The sequence below is a fragment of the Brassica oleracea genome, chromosome C1 (genome assembly GCF_000695525.1).
Source record: "Brassica oleracea var. oleracea cultivar TO1000 chromosome C1, BOL, whole genome shotgun sequence".
NCBI classification, from domain to species: domain Eukaryota; kingdom Viridiplantae; phylum Streptophyta; class Magnoliopsida; order Brassicales; family Brassicaceae; genus Brassica; species Brassica oleracea.
The window spans coordinates 15,231,865-15,256,173 of NC_027748.1; the positions used below are offsets into that span (position 1 = coordinate 15,231,865).

A 24,309-nucleotide genomic window follows, 5' to 3' on the forward strand; every position below is an offset into this window, starting at 1 on the left:
ACATCAATACAAGAATCTCAATAATAAAAAGTATTTCACATAAGTTACATCATTTTCGGAACTATCTGAAGTAAGCCTGTAACATCTATCTTATTCTTTCTCTCGAACTTGTGTGTAACACACAGTGATCATTGTGTAACACAAGCGGTTGGTAAAAGATTAACACATGGAAGTTCAAAGAATATAATATATGCACCCAAGGACGTGCCACAAAGAGATGTCCCCGTAGTTAGATTGATGTCCCTCGTACCGTTTGTTCGACTAGCATCGGTGAAACTAAGCAACCCATTCTCTGTTTTAGAACATTTATGTGCGTCTAGCCATTCCGACGGAGCACTCATTGCAACATAACTCTCGTTATCTAAATAAGACCTTGTTTTATTTTTTTCAACAGACCTTCCCTGCACAAAAAACTTTTGTGAACTTGATGGATCTCCCTGATAACCAAGACCAATTGTTGACTTCCCTGTTCTTCCCGTGCTTAGAATCTTATCTAAAGTTGAAGATCTTTTGTTTAACATACGGATTTGTTTATGTATTTCGTTCAGTTCATGCTCCAAATTCCTGTTTTTCTCTTTCTCCAAGGCAAGAGCTTCCCTAAGATAAGTGATTTTGTACTCCATTGCATGTTTCTCCATGAGAGATAGTTTACTTAAACAATCATGATGACCACGGTCCAACTTCAGAACACTCCCCGTTTCTTCTAACAACTTCGTATACGTAGAGCCAATGCTTCTTCTTTCCTGTGTTTCAAAAGGACCTACATATGAGGTTTCTTTATTTTGATCACGATCAGGTGGTTTACGACGCAAGTGTTGCGGACAATCCTTTTCTCCCAAACCATCTACCACGTGAAAATCACCTCCTTTGTTGGAGCCTTGAACTTCATCTTCATCAATGAAAAGCGGATCTCTTCAGTAGTTGGAATCTATAAATACTTCATCATCAGAAACATCATAGATAGGCTCATCCTTCAGGTTTGTGACTGGAACGTAATAGCTCTCCACGTTGTTAGTGACTATAGGTCTATCGAGATGCGTCTCTCTTGTCATATTACCATTAATCTCATGAATATCAATTAGAGACATGTCTTCTTCTTTTGCCATCACGTCTGATTTGTGACATGGCTCCCTGCAAAAATCATCGTCATAATCATCATATATTGGCGCCCCAATGAAGTCTTTAACTTGATCATGAGAATCCTCCAATTCATGAAGTTGATGCTGGCTGTGGTTTGTTTTTGCAAATAAGGTGTTACTAATAACATCATCTTCGTCATCTTCCTCAAAAATTTGAGTAGTACGCAGTTTTGCTGTTGAATAAAAATACGGGCAGTAGTTTCAATGAAGCCACGTAATAACTCTTGGTGCTCGTGCTGATATTTTGCTAGTACGCCATCAACGGCAGATGTTATAGCTTGTGATATTATGAAGTTTGTAGGATTACAGGGTGTCATCTATGAGATGACCTTGGATCGAGCCCTAATTAGAAATTAAAGCTCCTGGATTCTGATACCAACCAACGGAGCGGAAGCAACCATAGTAACCGATAATGCGAAGTTAACGTTGAATTCTGAGAATGTCCGTTATCTTAGCCTTCTTAAGATCTGTTGAATTCTCAAAGAATGCCCAGAATTAAGGAATCAAAAGTTGTTTAACACAAAGCTCTAAGTTTTATAAATCAATAATCAAAGTTGTGACTCTTACAAACCAAGAGCTCACTATTTATACTAATAAGAAAATACCTAAGTCCTTAAGGATTAAGATCTAACCTTCTATCCTAAAGTCTTTTTAATATTAAGAATACTAACGTTTATCTAAAACAAGAATGTAAAGGAAACTAGAAAACCAAAGCCTAATAGAAATAGGATGCTACGCTGCATCAGGTCACCCGGGGTTGAAAAGATTCGTCCTCGAATCGCAAAGCACACCATTCACAACCAACAGAACATGGCACAATATTTCGAACACGCCAGAGCAAAGAAACTCAGGACGAACTAAAAACTTGTGATATGCATTAGCATCCAACTTCTCAAAATCTCCTCGCCAACGTGGACGCTCCGGTCTCAGAGAGAACGCTTGTCACCTACCTACTGAACGGCTTAAGCGACAAATACGAGAACATAATCAACCTCATCATGCACCGCCAACCGTTTCCAAGTTTTGATGATGCCAGATCAATGCTCATGCTTGAGGAGGATCGCCTTGAAAAAGGCAAAAAGATTTCGGCCTACAAGGATACTTCGTCATCTGACAAGGTTCTCAATGTCTCGGTGTCATCACCTCCGCAAAAGACCAACACTCAGCCACAACAACAACGGACCTACAACAACAACAGAGGCTTCAAGAAGAACAACAACAGAGACAGAGGCAGAGGAACCAAGTCTTCAACCAATGGGGTCCTCAGTACTGGAACAATGGCTACCTTTACTGGCTTCAACCGCAAAGCAATCAGTGGGATCAACCGATGCAGCAACAATTCTAGCATCAAGGTCTTCTCGGACCACGACCCTTAACGCCTCAGCAAGCTCACCATGTTCAGACTTTCACTCCACCGGCTGATAACAATTATCCTGTTATGACTACGGACTTCGCCTATGCTTTCAATACGATGACACTAACGGATCCGGCTGATCACCAATGGTACATGGACTCAGTGGCAACCTCACACCTGTCCAACTCGGCAGGTAATCTAAAGTCTACTTTTAATCTTGACACCGGACACACTGTTACAGTCGCCAATGGGGGTCGCATTCCCATTCAAAAATCCGGTTCTTTCTCTTTTCCTTCTTCCTCATGCAACCTAAACTTATCATATGTTTTGGTCACTCCTTCAATTATTAAAAATCTATTCTATGTACGCAAGATTACTAGAGATAATTCTTGTTCTATTGAGTTTGATCCTTTTGGTTTTTCTGTGAAGGACCTTCAAACTCGAGAAACGATTCTTCGCAGTGACAGTACCGGTGATCTTTACCCAGTTTTCTCATCAAAAAATAAGCCAAACACTACTCCTTCAGCTTTCCTTACGACGACTTCCACCACTTGGCATCGCCGTTTTCTCATTTAAGCAATCAAACTTTGTCTTCTTTGCTTTCTTCTAATGTTTTGCTTTGTAATAAACATGACCTTGCTTCGGTCTGTGATGCATGCCAATTCGGCAAACAAATAAAAATGTCTTTTATTTCTTCTGACACTACTGTCACTGCTTCTTTCGACATAGTTCACTCAGACCTATGGACCTCACCAGTTCAAAGTTTGAGTGTAATCAAGTACTATGTTCTGTTTTTGGACCAATAATCTCACTTCCTTTGGGTTTATCCATTACGATCCAAGGAAGAATTTTTCGCAAAGTTCAAACTCTTTTCCAACTATGTCGAAAATCATTTCAAAACAAAGATAAAATCTTTACAATGTGACGATGAAACTGAGTATAACAACTCAAAGTTTCATAATTTCTTTTCAGAAAAAGGCATCACATTCGGGTTTTCTTGTCCATATACGTCTTAACAAAATGGACGTTTTGAGAGAATGATACGTACAATAAACAACTCTGTACGTACTCTTCGATTTCAAGCTAGAGGCTCTTCATGTTTCTGTTCATGTTGTCAATCTCTTGCCATCAAAGGCGATAGATAACAAAGTGCCTTACACAACTCTATTCAACAAGCTAGTTTCTTAATCTCATTTAAGAGTTTTCGGCTGCCTCTGTTTCCCATATCAGAACCATTCCGCTCTTTCTAAACTAGCCCCACGCTCAGCTCGTTGCATCTTCCTTGGTTATCCTCAATCTCATCGGGGTTACAGATGTTTCGACCTTGAAACTAGAAAGATCATCCTATCACGTCATGTGGTTTTTGATGAATCTCAGTTTCCGTATAACGAAACTACCAAACCTTCTGAATCGTCATACGACTTCCTTGAGTCAAACACATCACCCATTCTTCACAAAATTCTAATAAATCCTGCTGGTAACCTTCCTTCTCCAGCAGCACCTATCCCATTGAATCCTCCTCTGCCCGCTCAAGCTGTTCCTCAAGATAATGAGCCTCCAAGGCATTGGATGACCACTCGCTCAAAGCATGGGATCCAAAAAACGAAACAAGTCCTCTCCCTGCTCACTCAAAATAGATCTCCTCTTCCAAAAAACATTCATCAGGCTCTCTCGGACCCAAATTGGAACCCGACTGTTAACAGTGAGTATGATGCCATTATTAAAAGTGGTACTTATGATTTGGTGCCTCGTCATAAGAACACTAACATTGTTCATTCTATGTGGCTGTACAAGGAAAAGTTTGATGCGCAGGGAGTTTTCAAAAGGAACAAAGCGCGCCTGGTCGCTAATGGAAAATCTCAAGAAGAGGGCATTGATTTTTCAGAAACATTTAGCCCAGTGGTGAAGCCTGCTACCATTCGTAGTGTCCTCCATGTTGCATTAACAAACACATGGCCAGTCTATCAGCTCGACGTTCAGAATGCATTTCTACACGGCACTCTTGATGAAACCGTGTATATGTCACAACCCCCGGGCTTTGCAGACAAGACACGACTGGATTATGTTTGTAAACTCAAACGCTCTATCTATGGCTTGAAGCAGGCTCCCCGTGCATAGAACGCAAGATTCGTCAGCTTCATTACGCGACTTGGGTTCAAGCAAAGCAAGAGCGACGCAAGTCTCTTTGTCTTCAAGAACGGCACTGACCTTGCATATTTTCTACTTTACATCGATGACATTATAGTCACCACATCCTCTCCTTCTCTTACGACCAGAGTAACTGACGCTATGAAGAACGAATTCCCAATGACGGATGGTGGTCTGATCAACTCCTTCCTTGGCATTGCCGCAATTCACAACGACAAGGGTCTCTTCATGCATCAGTCATTACGCGGAGGACATAATTAAGCGGGCAGGTATGCATGATTGTAAACCGGTTTCAACACCAGTGGACATGAAAACCAAGCTAGCAGAAGACATTGGCAAACCAGTTGATAATCCAACAGAATATCGAAGTTTAGCAGGCACTCTGCAATATTTAACATTTACACGTCCAGACATCGCTTATACGGTTCAACAAATTTGTTTATTTATGCATGATCCGCGAGATTTACATATGCAGGCCCTACGGCGCATCCTTCGTTACTTACAGGGCACAAAAGACAAAGGCTTACAACTACTTCACAACCAGAAAATGGCATTAACAGCGTACTCTGACGCTGACTGGGCTGTATGCCCCTCAACACGGCGATCCACTTCAGGGTTCTGCGTCTTCTTAGGCGACAATCTGCTCTCCTGGTCTACAAAGCGCCAGCCGACTGTGTCAAGATCGAGTGCTGAAGCTGAATACAAAGGCGTCGCAAACGCAGTGGCAGAGACTTGTTGGCTATGGAATCTTCTTCTGGAGATGCACTGCCCTCTTCAGCGAGCCACCATAGTCTACTGTGACAACATCAGTGCCGTTTACCTAAGCTCCAACCCTGTTCAACATCAACGCACCAAACACATTGAAATAGATATACATTTTGTGAGAGAAAAGGTGCAAAGGGGGCAGGTACGAGTCTTACACATACCGGCTTCTTCACAGTATGCAGACATCTTCACCAAGGGCTGCCTTCTTCCCTGTTCATCAGCTTCAGGTCCAGTCTTGGCATCTCAGAGCACGACGCTGCGACTGCGAGAGGGTGTTAGACAACAAGAATATTTCATTCTTGTTTAGATATTCTTACCTATATACTTGGGCATATCCCCACTCTCTTGTAACAATCTCCACATTATATACTTGTGTAATCATGTAAATCAATTCAAGGGAAACACTTTGACTTTCACCTAGATCTCATGCATATCTTAATGATTTATTTTGAAGAGATTTTTTCTCTAAATCTCTAATCAAATTTAAATGCTCTTGGTTTCAAGGTTTTCGCTGATGCTGATGTTTTTTGGGGCATTGTGAAGCGTTTTCAATGTTTCACAAGGAAGAGTTGATCTATTCCAAACCAATCCACTCGTAAATTTCTCTCAATACAAATAAAATTAAGACACTAACAACATTTGTGTTTCAAAAACATTCAGTTGCTGGAATTTTTTTTTTTTGCTCAAATTGTTGAACTATGGGCTTCTCACCGCTGTCAATGTCACCATCAACAAGTGCAATCTCATAATAGAGGATAGCAAACACCCAACAACAATAACAGTGTGGATCGTTGCAGTGACCTAAACATAGACAATACGATGGATGTTAACGATAATAGTGTGGATTGTGGCATTGACCTAAACAGTAATAATAAAACGATGGATGTTAACAAGAATTGTGTGGGTCGTGGCATTGACCCACACAATAACGATTTGATTAGTGTTAGCAGTAATAGTCTGGATCGTGGCAATCACCTTAACTGTAACGATGTGATGAGTGTTAACAAAAACAGTGTGGATCGCAGCTTTGACCTAAACAAGAAATATATGACGGATGTTAATGAGGATGTCAATGACAACGAAGACAAGTAATAGGAAGATCGATCTTCGAATTAAAGAACCTTTTCATTAGGCTACAACCCTTCATCTCATCTCTCTCTCTCTCTTTTATATAATTGTTCGGGACAAAGAAAAAATTTGTAGGCAAACTGATTACATTTTTAATTGTAAAAAATGGAGTATGCGTAACTTTTTTCTCTGTTAATTTTTTTTTTTTAAAAACATTCCCCAAATAAATTGGTGACATTAATAAAGTTTTGCTTCAACTTTTTTCTTGTTCTCTATTGTCTCTCAGTGTACTATATATCCTACTCTTAATAGAATCTATCATCAAATGGGATTCTCAAGCTGAGTTTCGCAAGTTGGATCTCTCAAATGAATGCATAAAGGTTTTTGGAAAACTTGATTAGTTACAACCATTCTTAATCGTTCCCTTCTGGTAATTGTTTTCTGCGGTTACCCTCTTGGTAAACTTATTAATTATTTTGAACTTATGGGGAACATGGAAAGTCTCTAGCTGTTGTTCGACAAAATTCTTTAGTTTCCATGGGCAGCTCGAAAGAATCAAGCCACATGAAATCTGTTTCGAGCTGTCGAACCAACTTACCGTATGTTTGGCTCGCCTTAGGTGACTATCCCCTTTGAGGTTCTTAGACTAGGCCTTGAAAACAAAAAAAAGTATGTTGTAGACCAATTTCACAGGTGTTCAAGCCCGCATGGGATCTGATTCGTGCAGTTCTGAATAGGTTATGGGGTCGAGAATGTAGGATAACTACTAGGAAGTTAGGAGATTCCTTGTTCATCTTCACTATTTCCAATGAAACCGCTCGTCAATGGGTATACAACGGGAGTATGGCATACTGTCAAAACACCTGAGATTTCTTGTCTACCGGTGTGGGTTAATCTTAAAAGTATCCATGATTCTTACTTCACTAGATTAGGTATTAGTCATATATCATCTGGTTTGGGTGAACCGATGCTTAAGCACAACTCGTTTAGACCCAACAAACATGGGAAAGATAAGATATTCGTTGAGAACGAAATGGATTCCCAAAGCAAACACGGCAACATTTACTTGGTTGATGTTGAATATTCATCGATTCCAACAACATGTGAAAGATGTGGAGTCTTTAGACAAGGAAAAAAAGTGTCTCCTTCCTCTTAAAATGCAAGTTGCTCCATCAAAAAAGCAAACTAAAGCTATAAATGAAGAGGCTCAGCAGTTGACATAGTCTAATTGCTACAACACCCTTCCAAAACTATGTGGGAACTGGTTCTGTTTCAGAAATGGCAATCCAGCAACAACAAGTCTATACTTCTCACTCAGCAACAACAAGTGCGGATGTACCTTTAGAGCCTAACCAACTTGTCTTTGTTGCTACAAGAACTGAAAATGAAAGGAAAACTGAGCAAAAAAGGATTGAAGTTGCAACAAAATTTCACTCTAACTCACACACTCCTGGGCAACAAGCTCAAGAGATCACCATATTGCTGCTTGTAAAGATTCAACCTATATTTCTCACACAATTATATGAGGTAATTTCTATCCCTTGCTCAAATTTGAAAATCGCTTGAGCTACACTAGCAGTTGGGAACACTGCCCTTCTCAAACAAATGTTATGGAATCAAATCCATCCAATGCTATTAGTCATCAACCCTCGACACATGATCACTTAATTGGTTTTTACTCGCCTATCATCCAAAACAACCAAAGTTTTTTATTGAGCCGAAGATTCATCTAACTTATGGGAAGATAATGGGTTCTAATGAGTTGGCTGAATCCTTTGGTTATAATTTAACTAGAGGAGAATGGTCAATTAAACTAATCCAAAAAATCCAAGATCGGGAATGGACTAAAGTTAGTGTAAAAGGTAAACACATCATTGTGGCGGAAGGAATATAATCACTAGCTCATGTCATTTTTTCTTGTTGTTTAAGCGTTCATTGATTGAGCTTCCACTAGGATTATGTGTTTAATCCTTTACTTGTTGCTTCTTTTCCAAACTTATGGATGCAAATTCCTATAAGTTTAGTTTGAAAAACCTTGTTTCAAAAAAAAAAAAAAAAGGTAACAAGGATGGAAAATAGCTCAAAATCTAGAGTTGGCGGCAAGTTAAAAGCAATGGTTTTACTTTGTGCGTATGATTCAAGCTGATGGCTTTAATTCAGACGTTAAGTTGAAGTTCGTTTCGTAAGTTAAACTAACTCATACGTCATATCTGTTAGCTGCAGAAGATTGTCTTCAGTGTTGATGGATATAAAGTATTTAAAGGTAGCCGACCAGTGATCCACCGCCCCCATCAAAGTGGTGTCAAAATGATGTGGTGATGATTAGACTCTTTTTACAATTTGACGTGTCAGATTTACTTCAGTGATTCTTGACTAACCATCAAATCTGAAGCAAAATAAACTAGTTTTAGAAAGAAAGAAAAAACTAGTTATATCTATCTAAATAAAATATTTACTAAAAACCATTACTTTTTTTTGTCGACAAAAACCATTACATTTAATCGTTACATTATAATAAATGTATTAAACTAATTACTTATGTCAATATGATTTGGTTACTCATTCTGTCATATTCTATTCTGAAATTGGACTATCATTTCTATGATTTCAGACGGGTACTGCGTAAGAAAAAAGCTTTATCGTTAGCAGACCAAAAGAAAGGAATACAGATTCTTCCGGGGTCATATGCCTACGCGACCTCCCTGTAATATTCTCTATATTATTTTATGTATTATCAAACTAATTACCCTTTTTATTATACACTTTAAAGCTAACAACTTTAATAATCTGCTACCTTTATTGCATTAGCCGACAAAGATTATCAGCTGGTCTGCAGTTCTCTGTCAATTATATTTCATAAATAACTTGTGGTTGCATGTTAGAATAGTATTAGAAACCAAAAAAAAAAAAAAAAGTTGGTAGTGAATTCACACATCAACTTCGATTTCATATTTTGTTCTCTTCAATTTCTTTCCTCTTCTTACATTATATTTCAAACCCCCCCCCCCCCCCCCCCCCCCAAAAAAAAAAACAGAACCTTAACCTCTAAGTCTTAGCATTTTTCTCCACTAACTTGTGTTTCTCTTCTTTCCAAATCATTTTTTCATCCCCAAATAAAGAACCTTTACAACAAACACCAACTTTCTCTCACCAATGGTGGAAAGAAGAAGCTCCAAGAAGACAACCCAATTGGGTAACAAAGAAGATCAAAACCCTAGAAAATTCTACTCTCGATTCCTCTTCAAAGCCCTAATCCTCGTCGTGTTCTGCTCCATCGTACCTGTCTTCCTCTCCCAGACACCGGAGCTCGCTAACCAAACCAGACTCCTCGAGCTTCTCCACCTTGTTTTCGTGGGACTCGCAGTCTCTTACGGCCTCTTAAGTCGCCGGAACTACGACGGAGGCGGATCAAGCAATAACGATCACAAAGCTGATCATAACAATACTAATCCGCATGCCTACGTTCCTAAGCTTCTTGAAGTATCCTCTGTTTTCAACGTGGGTCACGAGAGTGAATCTGATCCGTCCGATGATTCCTCCGGCGATCGCCATAAGATTCAAACATGGAGGAACAAGTACCACATGAAAAGTCCCGAAGTTGTTCTCTCCAGAGAGAACAAGACTCGGTTCGTTGATCGAGTTGGTTCAGGGGTCAGAGAGAAGCCTCTACTTTTGCCTGTTCGTAGCTTGAACTATTCTCGTGTTTCTGATGACTCCAGAGGCCCATGGGAGAAAGTGAGATCGAAGAGAGAGCTGCTCAAGAGTCTCGGTGATGATAACAGCGATGTGCTTCCTTCTCCTATTCCATGGAGGTCCCGATCATCATCGTCAACGGAGGTTGAATCTCAGCCGTTGATCAAGACTCAGGCGAATCTGACGTCGTCTTCCTCTTCTTCGCGACCTTTACCTAAGCTCACAACTGAGTCCGGTGTGGAAACGGATGAAGACACCGTGAGGAAGCAGAGGTTTCGCCCATCACCTCCTTCTCCTCCGCCTCCGCCGCCGTTACCGGCGTTTTACAACTCGGCGTCGAGAAAGGAAAATTCTCTTGGAGTTAACAGGATGGAGTCTAGAGAATCAGTTCAGAAGAAGAAGTTTTCAGGCGGTGAGTTTCATCCTCCGCCGCCTCCGCCACCACCACCTCCGATGGACTACTACAAGTCGCCTCCGACGAAACTCAGAGCAAGCAGCGAACGGAGAAAATCTTCGGAGCAAAAGACGAAAAGAAACTCTCCTAAAAAGGTGTGGTGGTCTGATCCCATCGTAGAATCGAAGGAACATAGGGTTACTAGAGGAGACACGGAGAAGAATGATGGAAGAGGTTTCTTGGGAAGCAAGGCAGGTGATGAATCGGAGGATGAAGAACGTAGAAGAAGAGAAGATGATGAACACCGCGAGATCGAGGAGAAGAAGATAGAGGATGAAGGAGCTTGTGGTAACAACAGTGACGTGGACAAGAAGGCTGATGAGTTCATTGCAAAGTTCAGAGAACAGATTAGGTTACAAAGAATCGAATCCATCAAGAGGTCTACTAATAAGATCTCTGCTAATTCTTCAAAGTAGAATGTATTAAATATGTTTGAATAACAGACGATAAATAACGTTTTCAATTTACCCTGGTCCTCATCATCAAGAGGAGAGGAGGTCTACTAAATATTTTTGTTATATATGTGTTCAGGCAGAAAGATAGGAATTGGAATTGAGATTTATGAGATTAAAACTCAAATTGGTTATACAGACTGTCATACATTATACATATTATATATTTCACTACCAAGAATAATGTTTTTGATTATCTATCTTCACAACTGGTCTTATCCAAAACTGGAATTTAAAGAACAGCATGATAAACTACAACAAACCTTGTTGCTTGTTTAGTAATGGTGACAGCATACAAGTTTGCTTGGCATCCCCGAAATTGGAAGGATGGTTGTAACAAACTCATTTGTTTGTTCAAGATAACTTGGATATGGATGTGCAGTCTAATCATTCTTGTTGTGGGGATTTTAACTGATTGCATCAAGATGGTCGAATTAGTGCTGGGTTCGCGGGTCAACCCGCCCCGACCCGCCGCGGGTCGAATCATTTTTTCGATTCAAAAACTCGACCCGCATAACCCGCAAACAAAAACTTTTATATCCGCACCCGCCCCGCCAAAACCCACGGGTAACCCGCCAAACCTGCGGGTAATATTAATTATATTAAAAATAGTTATTTTAATTAAAAATGATTATTTTCTAATTATATAATAATTATTTTAATTAAAAAAATTATTTTTTATTTATATAATAGTTATTTTTAAAAAATACTATTAAAAAAATATATTTATAATTAAAATTATACAAATATTTATTATTTTTTATATATTTTACGAAAAATGTTTTTTTTTTCAAAATTTTTTTTTTTTAATTTGCGGGTTGGCGGGTACCCGCGATTCAAATTCGGCTGACCCGCATCCGCACCCGCGATTTAAAAATTTCAAATGGTTCGACCCGCATCCGCCCCGCGGCGGGTCAAACGGGGTGGGGCCCGCGGGCAATGGTTAAAATTTCCAGCTCTAGGTCGAATCACTTTCAAAACATAACTTCTGAGAAACCCAAAATATCAAGGCAAGCATTGGCCCAAACCAGAGCAATTGCCTCAGACCCTCAGCCCTCAAGCAAGTCCAAAGTCTCTGGAAAAGCTTTTGCTCCAAATCATTTGACGTCTCTTTTGCATCTCGGGAGCACCTAATGGCCCATTAGCTCATCCTTCATGTTCATTAAGGCCTAGGTCCGGTGCATACCCATTTCTAGAACAACAAGTGGTATGAGAATGACCATGTGTTTTTTTTGGGATCAACAACAATTTGGTAATGTCCTCTTCAGGGGTATGTTGTAACAAAAACATCAGTATATGTGGTCCCAAACTAAATAATTATATAGTACCACTTTTCTCATTTTAATCACTAACAAATAAAAAATTTGCTTGAAAAACTATTAGAGATTTAGCTCACTATTTGATAACTATTTAACAATCACTAATCAATCGCGCACGTAGTATTTTCACACATATTAAAAAAATTCATTAAACTACCATAAATGTATTGTTTTCTGTAATTTTAAATTTTCAATAACTTTTAATCGATAGTAATTCAATAAAGTCAATTAATTTTTTTGAAATTTACAATTTTATCAAAATTTTCGTGACACAAATTTTTTTTCTAAAAAATCTGTTTTTGTGAAACGGAAGGAGTACTATTTAACAATCACTAATCAATTGCACGTCTTGTTTTGTCGCAAGACGATAGTTAACTTAAAATGTTAAAGCTAGATATTATTCTTACAACTCAATATAATTGTCGAAATTAATTATTGCAATAACCCCCTCCCCCACCAAAAAAAAACTGTTTCAAGTAATAAATATCGAATAATTTGGCTGTAATTGTAAACATCTGTTGTTACTTGTTAGCATCAACATGATGATTTAAGGGAGAAAATATTAATGTATTTTTTTTCTAAAAATAGTACATACTACTTGTTGACAACAACTACATGCATCTGGTCCCCAAGAAACTGAGTAAAATGACCGGAATGCCTTTCGGTTGCAAAACTAGAGAGACTAGGACCGACGACGAAACGCGTCAAACGTCAAGCCGTGAGAAACCCTCGTAGCAGGAGCCCATGGATTGACCGGCAGCGACCTCTGGTGGTGTCCGGACGCAGCAACTTGAGGTGGTGGTGGGACCGACACGTGTTCACATGAAGGGCACATGGTCAATGTGGTGGGTGGGTTCATGTGCATGTAGAACTGAGGAGAAAGCTTAAGCGACCTCAGCTCCGTTACTTCTTTCTGTAGCCGACGGTTCTCTTCCGTTAGATTCTCGCAGCATCGCCGTAAGAACTCGCAGTCAACCTCCGTCTGCTTCAGCTTTGTCCTGCTCAAATTACCAAAATACCCTTATTAAGTAAAACCAAAATTAAAAGAGAGATCTATGTCTTTTAAGTGTTGTTGTGTTTCCCTACCTTGCTCGTCTGTTCTGAAACCAAACTTCCACTTGTCTTGCTCTTAATCCTAATTGCTTAGCCAAAGCTTGCTTCTGCTTCGGGTTGAGAGTGCTGTGATCCTTGAAGGTCTCTTCAAGAATAGCAGATTGATCTTTGGAGAGTCTAAGCTTCTTCCTCGAGTTATCACCGTCTTCATCGTCACTGATACCTCTTGAGCCTTGCGGATCTGTGTCCTCTTCTCTCTCGCTCCTTTTCCCGGTGGAGCTCGAGACTGTGCTGTTCGGAGAAGATACTCCGGCGTCTTCATCGCCGTATTCCGCCGTAGAAGGTGGTTGGTTCACGTCGATTCCACGGATGAAGGTTCTTGTTTCTACACGACTCGAATCTGAGTATGGAACTGCATGCATCAGATGAAAAAGGTGAGACCTTTGAATAGTTTTCCGGGAAAATATATTTTCTTTTTCTCGGGAAAAAATAAAACAGAGGAACATATATATATGGAAAGCTATAACGTACCTGAAGAATTAAAACTCTCGTTCAAGGAAGATCTTCGAAGTAATCCAAAAGAAGAAGAAGATGGAGTAAGAGAAACAGATGGGTTAGATTTGAGATTCATTTGTTTCTTGGGAAGATTCAAGCCTAAGCTCAGACCCAGATCGTCTTTCTCAAACATCATCTTTTCAGAAAACAAAAATAAGACTTTTCTTAGAGCCTTCTTTTGCACTAAAGTTTTCTGGTTTTCTTTTGAGAGAGAGAGAGAGAAGAGATGATGAATGGGAAGTGAGGAAGGGAATGATTAATATAGAGAGGTAGAGAGAGAGAGAGAGAGAATGATGTTATTTTTTATGAATAAAAATATAAAATATTCAATCATGAGTGTGTGACTAGCTGGGGGCAAAACAATTATTATTTAAGTAGAATTCATTATTAAACCTTTAAGTTCTTGAAAATAATTTTATAATCACAAACTTTGCTTCTTTGTCCCCCTCTTGTAACTCTCTCAACCTAAGCAAATGATCAAATCTAAGAAATATGATAAAATATAGTCACACTAGTAATGATTATGTCAATATACATTAGGGTTCTTAGTCAAAGGTTATATCAAACCATCACTAATTTTTAGGATATTCATGACTCTCGAATGGATCTTCCTCTTGTGAACTTGGTTTCAAGCTAATAATATATTTCCAGTGAAAAAAAAAATATATATTCCTCTTGATTAATATACAAACAAATATCACGAGAACATAATCTACTAATAATAAATCATTTATATACAATTTTTGAACTGCGGTATAGGTATTTCCTTCTCTTTTTAATTCAGTCAACTGTTATAATTTTCAAAATGATTAAATTGTTACGTCGTGATGAATTTGAACTAGTCAAAAAAAGTTATACAAAGTATCTTTGAAAAGTAATTGGATATTATATTTTCAAGATACTATGCAATTAATAAATTAATATTTTTTTCAAAAAATCTCATACAAATATAAAGTTCCATTAAAATCATAAATTAATATTAAGTTAAAAAAAGTACTATGCAACAACCTTACAGAATTACCATATACACTAGTCAAACTTTAATTATTTTCTAGGTATTTATTAAGTTTTTGCACGATTTGACTTTATTTTAAGAGATGGGATTTTAAGAGAGTACTACTCCATGTCTTAAGTAGAAATGATAATGCAAATCTATGATGTTGATTGCTATTGTCGAATAAAGAGTATAAAAATGATTACCCCATCTTAATGGTCTTAAAGGCCAAGAGTCACGCTTGTTGCACTCTTTTAAACCTTTACTTTTTCACTTTTTGGTTTTGTTTATATTTTACGAAACTTTTTTTAGGCATTACTTATCAAGTTAACTAATGAAAGCCAAATAAAACGGTTGCATTGAATTCAAACTTCTTATGTGAGAAAAGAAAGTAATGAATTCAAACCTCTTTTTTGATCAAAAAAAAAAAAAAAAAAAAAAGAATTCAAACCTCTTTCAGATTTTCTGTTCTAACGCATGAGTCGACCGCATGAATTTTGTCGTTGAACTACTTAATGACCAAAACAGTACTCTAGACTAGGAAATAAAATAATGGTATGCCTTATTGATAAATATAATGATGTTGGTGATGATGAGAGAGTCATCATATGCCATAAATGTTTGTCTATGTGGTAGTCATGATCTTAATTAATTAAAAACAAGTATTTGTGGTTGAAATCCAAGAAATTGTTTATCAAAATATGCAGATAAAATAATCTATTTATATTTGAAAACTAATTTTTAACTATTTTAAAATATAATAACTATTTACTTTTATTAATTTTTTATTCTTGCTTACTTTTGTTTTAATTCATATAACAACGTCACTTTTATTTTTATATCAAAATCTATGTCATTCACTCATTTTATAAAAGGTAACGGATTAACTAAAAATATAAAATGGTAAGATTTTTAAATACATATTGTAGACTTTACTTTTTCTTTTGATTTCATTTTAAGTTTTTCCATATAACCTAGTACTATTTGTATTAAAAACTGGAATATTTTATTTTAAATGTAGCAATTTATTATAAGCTGCAATATTACTTTTTTTAACACTAAACATTAATATTAAACATGGTCTCAAATCTCAAATCAAATTTGACTATTGCACTGTATATTGACCATGGTAAGGGCATCTCCAATCATACTTCATTTTTTACTACAAACTATCTTCTTTTTTTTTTACGGCAAACACCATGCTTTATTAATTCAAGACGAAGAGGTTAGCTTTTGAGGGTAACCACGTCGGAATCAAAGAGTTTACATGGGAAAAAACAACATTTTGAAGTCGAGCTCCTTTGGCAAGGATGTCAGCTCTTACATTGTGAATACGCTTAATAAAAGAAATGGAAAAAAACATTAAACTCAGAAACCATGAAAGTGAAATCATTCCATTCTGAAGCCAAACTTTGCCAATCTTCTTCTTCATGTATCAGCTTTACCTGCTGTAGGCAATCCGATTCAAACGACATCGAAGTATAACCTAATTGCAGAGAGTATTTCATTGCACAAAGCAAGATATTGAACATCATTTTGTGGAGTAAAATCTTTTTCAACCCCACTCAATTTTTAACTCTAAAATAAAGTAATGGCTAGAGTTACTCCATTTGTGGAGTAATCTTACCTACTACTCTATTTTGGAATTGAACTTTTTTAATTTATAAAATGGTCATTTGAATATTTAAATAATATGTAAAAATGATACAATAACATGAAAGAAAATAGGATATTCCCCAAATTTATTATTTAATAATTTTACATAAAGATGAATAAAATATTTTTTTAAAAAACAAACAAACATAAATAATTATAAGGTATTATTTACCGTTATTAATAGAATGTCTTGTTTCAAAATTTGTTTGCTCGATTTAGGAATATCAAAGATAAAGAAATTCATTTTTCATTATGAAATGCATTAGTTGATCATTTTGTGAGAAAAATATTTTAATAGAATGTCCTATTTCAAAATTTTTTTGCTCGATTTAGGAATATCAAAGATAAAGAAACTCATTTTTCATTACGAAATGCATTAGTTGATCATTTGTGAGAAAAATATTTTAATGTTCGTTATTGAGGCAACATATATATTGTCTTTTTAATGATTTATTGTAGTCTTAATAATAAATATTTAATTTAAATAATGTATATTTCAAGGATTTTTTTGTAAACATAAAATATTTGGGATTAATTGGTAATTTTTTATAAATAAAAAGTTTTATTTACAATTATTAATAAAATAAAAATAGAATCATTTTAGAATATGGTTTTTGGAATAAAAAATGGAATAATACATTGAAGTAAAACATAACTTCATTCTGGTGTTACACCATTTTGTAGTAAAAAAATAGACTAATACATTGGATTGGATTAGACGCCGTAATCAGATTTCATTTTAAAATGAAGTTGTTACTTGTGAAATTATACAAGTATTTAAAATCTTTTAAACAACTTTATAATGGCACTGTTATATTTTGTTATCATAGAGGTCGACTAATCAACATCAAAATAGATTCCTTTAAAATCCTCAAAGGTATATCAATTCAGCATTAAGGGTCCCACTGACAAGCTAAAGGAAGAGATGGATCATAAAAACTGAAAAAGAATTGGACGGTCAGGATTGGACACTGAGAAAACAAAAGTCGAGAAGAAATCATACGGTTCAGAAACGTTTTCAATGTTGGCCCCCACTTAATCCAGCTATATGCTATGACAACCATCAAATATGAATTGGATCGATATGATTGGAATCAGACACACATATCTTTTCGTCGATATGATTTTCATAATCAATGTGGGTCCATTTCATAGTCGTTTTTTGTATGTCCAATTACAATATTTTCGTTTAGTGTTCAATAAAAATTTTAAATTTATCCTTTATTAATAAATATGGAATAAAATTTCGTTTACGTGGAGGACAAAAAAATTGTATTTTGGCATGAGAGAATACAGAACTAAACTTGTTTGCCATATTTTTATTTCAAAGATTTTATTAAGTAGGTTTTTTTGCTCGTAGCAAAACTGATTTTTAATATTTGAAAAAATCTATTTGAATTTTGAATTTTTTGGTTAAAGTCTTGGACCAAGGATATAAATTTGTTACACCTACATATTCAATTTACTATGCATACACGGTGAATGGACAAATCTTTATTATATTGATCTTCCAGCGATCTAAATTTGCGAATATTTTCACCAACAAATTGTTCACCTCTTAAATAAATTTAATGATTCGACAAAATCTAAAATATTTGATGCTCAAGTAAATTTTTTGAAGACAACCACCACAGAAGTGTGTGTGGTTTAGATAAGATCTTGTATTTAATAAACACATAATTGTGGCATGTTTAGGATTCTGTTTTTGTGAACACAAATTGTTTTAGGTATCAATATTTGATTTTAGATCTATTTATTTCCTTGTTGATGTTAATTTTTCCATCGACAAGATGGATGATTCGACATTCTGAAGGCCAAAAATCATTCAACAAAATAGTCTTTGCCCCATAAGAACTTGATGGCTTTTTTATAGGCTGCTGTCCATTACATAAACAAGAAAAAATGATGACAAATTTGACAATGCATTGTATGATACATTTGTAATAATATGACAATGAATTGTAAGATACATTTGCAATAACATGAAAATGCGTTGTAAGATACATTATAATTACTACATGTTTGCTTCTCAAATTAAACCCTAATTATTTTTATATTTTAAAATAGGTAGCTATACTTTCGGCTTTTGAAATTTTTTTTGCAGCTTATATTTTAAAAATAAAACTAGATATTCACCGGGTGAACGGTGTTGAATTTATCTTTCTTATAAATTGATATTTGGTTTTCATAATTAGTGTTATATATTTTATATGTGTCACCATATAACTAATTGCATATTGTTTATTTCAATATTTTTAGATATCGAACGCGAATCGAACCGGATATATGATTACTTTTGGTAATTTTAGGTTATTTTTAGTTTTGATACAAAATAGCCGAACCCTTTATAAATACATTGGTTATTTGAAAAAAATATTAGGTGCTAATACATCAGAACCGAATCTAACCGGACCTGAGAGGGTCTGACTCGAAACCCATCAAGAAATTTATAATATCCTAAAGAAGCCTAATTTCAAAACTCAATAACCCGATATCTAGAAAATGACTTGTTCGGAAACAGATATCTGAACTTTCATGCCTAACCAACTTTATAAAAGATTATTAAAAAAACAAATATTTCTAAACCGTTTTGAATTTGTGTCAAAAATAGAGCAATGTCATTTGAACATGTCGAATTATTACGGTTAACATGAAAAATGTAAGACCCGATTCAGACACTCGTCCGACCAGGACCTCACACGACCAAGCCGATAGGTGACCCGGTCCGGTTCGATTCATTTTAAGTTCTTATCTAGTTTAAGTGTAATGTCCAAGTGAGGTTCTAACCAGGGATTCTCTAACTGATCAATCAATACGCGGAAGCAAGAAAAAGTCTGAACTTCACTCTGTATATATAACCATATATTTGATACATTGTAGTTTAATTAATATCATATCGATCCCATACAATACTAGAACTAAGAGACTCGAACACCACTCACTGCTTAGTGAGGCGAATCATTCCACCTACACGTTTATTCCAGAAACCATATTCCTAACATGAACATAATCCTAACTCTTTTAACTGCCGATATCCTCATGGACGCAAACGACTGCACTCGATACACGGCCTCATGGTCTCTGTCCGCTAGGTATGGTTCGTTCCCAAGGGTAAGCCTTGGCGAGTTCCTCGTATCTGTTTGTTGCCTTAACCAGTAGCCTAGCAACTAGTACAAACGATTGGCCCTTTAGCCTTGACCAAGCATAACGACCATACTTAGGTTCTATAGGCATATAGCCGGTTTGAGTAATCTACATGAATTTACCAAACAACAGGTAATATAAGCGGCTTACTCGCCTTATGTACCGCACACGAAACACTCAAACAATCCAACCAAATAATCCTAAAGTATCCCAAAGGCAATGACGATGAACCGACCAGTCATAGAAATTCGGTCCTCACCCTACGTCATCACACTCACCTTAGCCAATCAGAGAGAAAAGAAGAAGAAAAGAAATCGCAAACACCAAAGGCACCCTTTCGGTCCTTTCCTAATTCCGACCAACCGCCTTGTCGGACTGTCTTACTAGACTGCCCACTCGCCGGTATGGGTTAACCACTCGGTCTTAACTGTTTGCCACTTAACCCACTTTCTCTCTCTCTCACACAATGTATTTGGTGATTTAGGAAAATAACTTATGCCATAAGGAGAAAATGGTGATGGGTATATATAGAAACAAGGGATGTGACCGAGGGATGCAATGGTCGGGGCGATGAGATGCTTATGGCAAGGATTGCATCCATTTGCACCAGCGTTTGTGTCCTTTGGCCTCAAACAGTTAAACCACCCAACCAAAGGGTTGCAACCATTCAATCCAACCATCACAACCATTTGGCCATCACAATAACCTCCCACACCAACCATCACGACCCCTCGCCCAAAGCGTCGCAACCATTCACCCATGCCCTTTCCCATCGTACCTTTACCCCATAACCGCCCTGGCTAAGCTCGCCCGAGTCTCACCCGACCAAACCTAGCCTTACCCACGCACCACCCGACCACCGCCCATCGGACCACACTGGACCCAGCCCGGACTGCCCACTACTGTCACAACCTAACCCAACCGCCTCAGCTGCTTGAGCTGGCAAGTTGGTCGTCGAGTTGGTCGAGTTGGTCAGCTAGCTGGCAGGAGATGACTACACTACACTGAGCTAACCTCAGGTGTCCAATCTACACTACACTATTCTGAGCTAAACGGGAACCAGGTTTAGGTCGAGGAAGCTACATAAGCTTGTAATTCGACCTAATTGTTATGCCTATGGAGTATTTGGGTCGATGGTTCATCCTGAACCTCGATTACGCTTGTCAATAGGTCGTCCGCCTGGTCCTATGCAGGACCGAGGGCGTTACAAAAAATAAATATTGTCAACTTATTATGGTAAAAACAATTAATAAAGTACTTAAGAAGATTGAAGAAGGAATGAAAAATGTAATAAAACATTTAAAATAGGTAAGATATGTTTATTAAATCTGTAATAAAGGCTGTCAAATTATATAGAAAAGAGAGTACATGAACTAATTAGAATTAGTCAAAACTGAATAAACTATGTAAGAAATCACTTAAAATAGATAAACATTTTTTGTAGTTCAGTTAAAACAAAATAAATTGTGACAAGCGTGTAATAAATATTTTTTAAACAAGTAATGAGTTCAGATCTGTTAAGATTCTCCATTTGTTGAGGCATATAATAATAGATTTTGGATGTGTTAATTATAGAAGTATCTTAAATCTTTTTATACCAGTAAAAAGGCTAGTTAATAAAATCAGGTTTTGAGATTTCTACAAATATGGATCTAAAGAATTGTAAATTATACATACCTAATCAATATACAAATCATAAACGAGTATTTGCTTCAATTCGCTAATTTTACTCTTACATTTATTTGTTTTCTTCAAGCCAATTCGCGTTCGTTCATAGCAGGATGATGCTAACTATTCATTTCAAGGTTGTTCATACATTCCTATATAATGACCACTCTCATAGCTACATGGACATGGTCGAACACTCAAATTTTTTCTTCCAAAGATAGTTGAAAGCAGTTATTAATATAGATTGGATATGTTAATTTTAGAAATGTATTAAATTTTTATGTACCAATATACTCAATTTGTTGAGGCGAATAATAATAGAGTTTGGATGTGTTATTCTAGAATTGTCTTAAATCTCTACACATCAGTAATAAAAAGTCGAATTTAAAACTGCAATAAATACGAGTCTAAAATATTTTAAATTTATTTATTAAGATAATAAATATACTAACCCTAAATGTATATTTGTTTCAATTTGTTTTGCTCTTAAGTTTATTTGCTTTATTCAAGTTACTATGTGTTCGTTCATAAGAAAATGATGCTAACTACTCATTTTAAGGTTGTTCAGACATTCCTATATAGTGGCCACTCTCATAGCTACATGGACATGGACGTACTCAAATATCTCTTCCAGGAATAATTGGAAGCAGTTACCAACTCATGTTTGAACCGATGTGGTACGATTCAAAGAGTGTGAACCTCATTTCTCCCTTGTAATATGAATGGCAATACTTGCACGCTTACCAATAAAAGATAAGCTCGGTTGTGACATGAATCTTTTCCCACTTGTGTCATTTACGTTTTGCTAAATTGAAAATATTATTATGAGAATGAACGTTGAGGTTACAAGATGCAGGTAGACAAGATGTACAACTCCTAAGCTTAATTACACGGCAAAAAGTTTTAAAAACATGTAATCAAATGACAATCAAATTTGAAACCGTTCTTCTTAGATAGCGAACATGACAACAGAAAATAATATAGTCTTGCAAGTCAGATGAAAGATCGAATTGAGGTCGGTAAAAACGGAGTGACCTGAAGATCAATGATCAAGGAATACGACGCTAGCAGGAAGTTGTTTCATCCGTTGAACAATTGCCTTCTTCAGATAAACAAAGACAAGCTCGCTCAAGAACTGTCCTCGAAGTCCGGGATGGACAAGAACTGAACCTAATTCTAGCAAAGACGAGACAACACTAACCACAGGTGCTTAATAGCGCTCAACTAACCCAACCGCATTTGTCCTCTCAGCCGGTTAAGAGTAAGGGTGCAACATCACCACCTTATGTCTCTTACTCCCTTTTCCAGCCCCTAAGTGCGACCACAAGCTCCAAAAAGTCAAAGAATCTCCACCACATCACTCGATTAAGCCTATATATCAAATTCAGACTAACAAGCAACGCCAAATCAACGACAAAGGAGAGATGATGAGCTAAATTAATCCATCACTCAATAGTGTAAGTGCGTAACCCGCTAAGCATGAAAACCATAGTTGCCTTTTATTACTTTTAAATCTACTTGCTGATTTACGGAAACTACTACATGCAAAATGACTAGATTTTAGTTTAGAAAAATTGTGTACAAAGAAAAAAATAATAGAGGTAGAGTTCACGTGGGGATGCAGAAAACAATGGGGACATTCTTAGAAAAATGGAGTAAACATTAAAACTGTTTTTTTTCAAAAAAAAAAAGTATTAAAATTGTATTTATTGCTAAAAAAAATATTATAAAAGGTGTAGTGTAATTTGTAAATAGAACATCAAATATCCACTGGTATCGCATTGAGCGGAAAAAGGGGAAGAGAAGAAGAAATGAAAAAGAAAGTCACGTGGACCCAACATGATATGAGCCAGTGAGAGGCCTCGAACCACGTGACGTTCACACACGGTAGTGTCGAATTGTCGGTTCACGCGCTGACAGAAGAAGTCATGACAATCATACGATACTGCTTGTTCGTCCCTAAAAACAGCAAAGTCCATGACCATTGCCCATCATGAGCCTCTCTTCTTCTTTTTTAATCCTATTTCGTGTTATGCCCATTTAATAATAGTACTGCGTAATGGCTAATGACTAAAGCATGGCCTCCGTTAATGATACAGTTCGATTCTATACAGTTCCACGTACACTTTCGGCTTGATTGGAAGCAATTTTATTGTGTTTTTTATAACAAAAAAAGCTGTCGTATTTTAAAAATTGAGGTTTTTTATTTTTATAATAACAGCTGAGAAAATGAATTAAAAAAAAACCGAACCCATAAACCAATTTACAAAAACCGATCCAACCCTAACCATAGTAAACGGCAAACAACTAAACAAAATGGAAGATCATTTGCCAAACAAGCTTGCCGGAGCCAAACTGTCACATCCCGGTTCTCCCAAACCGGAATGGCTTTGTTTTTCTAGATTATTAACTTGATTTAGACCAAAGCCCATTAGCTTTTATCCTTCTTTTCTGGTCCGTGTAGTAAACCCTAAGGTTTCCTCTTCTTTTCCTATAAAAAGGAGCCTCCTCCATCTCTTCTCTCCCATTAGAATTCAGAGCGAAGCCTTGCAGAGTTCCAGAGAGATCTGAAAATCCTAGCCGTCAAAGTTTCTCTTTTCTTCTCTCTCGTTCTCTCTCGCCTGCGTCTCTCTCTCTCTCTCTCTCTCCTTGGTGTTCGTCATTTGCTGAAGGCTGGAGCCAAGCCGTTGGAGATCCCCGATGAACCGATCCAATTCTATGTCCAGATCTCTCCTTGTCTTCTTTCTAGATCTGGTCGCTGGTGAGGTAAGGAACCCTAGTTCTCGTTTCCTCCATCTCTTTGTTCTCTTTTATCTTGGATCTCTCATCCCGGATTCTTTGGTGGTA

The 24,309-nt window shown here is 36.8% G+C and overlaps 2 protein-coding genes across 2 annotated transcripts; one reads left to right on the forward strand and one right to left on the reverse strand.

Moving 5' to 3' along the window:
- The first annotated feature begins 9,496 nt into the window (after nt 1–9,496).
- Nucleotides 9,497–11,088, forward strand: LOC106314258 (uncharacterized protein DDB_G0284459-like). Its single transcript, XM_013752180.1, has one exon. The coding sequence runs from the start codon at nt 9,628–9,630 to the stop codon at nt 11,035–11,037; it is 1,410 nt and encodes a 469-aa protein (XP_013607634.1). The 5' UTR covers nt 9,497–9,627; the 3' UTR covers nt 11,038–11,088.
- A 1,850-nt stretch (nt 11,089–12,938) lies between these two features.
- LOC106316729 (homeobox-leucine zipper protein HAT4) lies at nt 12,939–14,235 on the reverse strand. Its single transcript, XM_013754637.1, has 3 exons — nt 13,977–14,235; nt 13,479–13,857; nt 12,939–13,390 (listed from the first exon to the last, which is right to left on the reverse strand). The coding sequence occupies exons 1-3, from the start codon at nt 14,134–14,136 to the stop codon at nt 13,075–13,077; spliced, it is 855 nt and encodes a 284-aa protein (XP_013610091.1). The 5' UTR covers nt 14,137–14,235; the 3' UTR covers nt 12,939–13,074.
- Between the last annotated feature and the right edge of the window lie 10,074 nt (nt 14,236–24,309).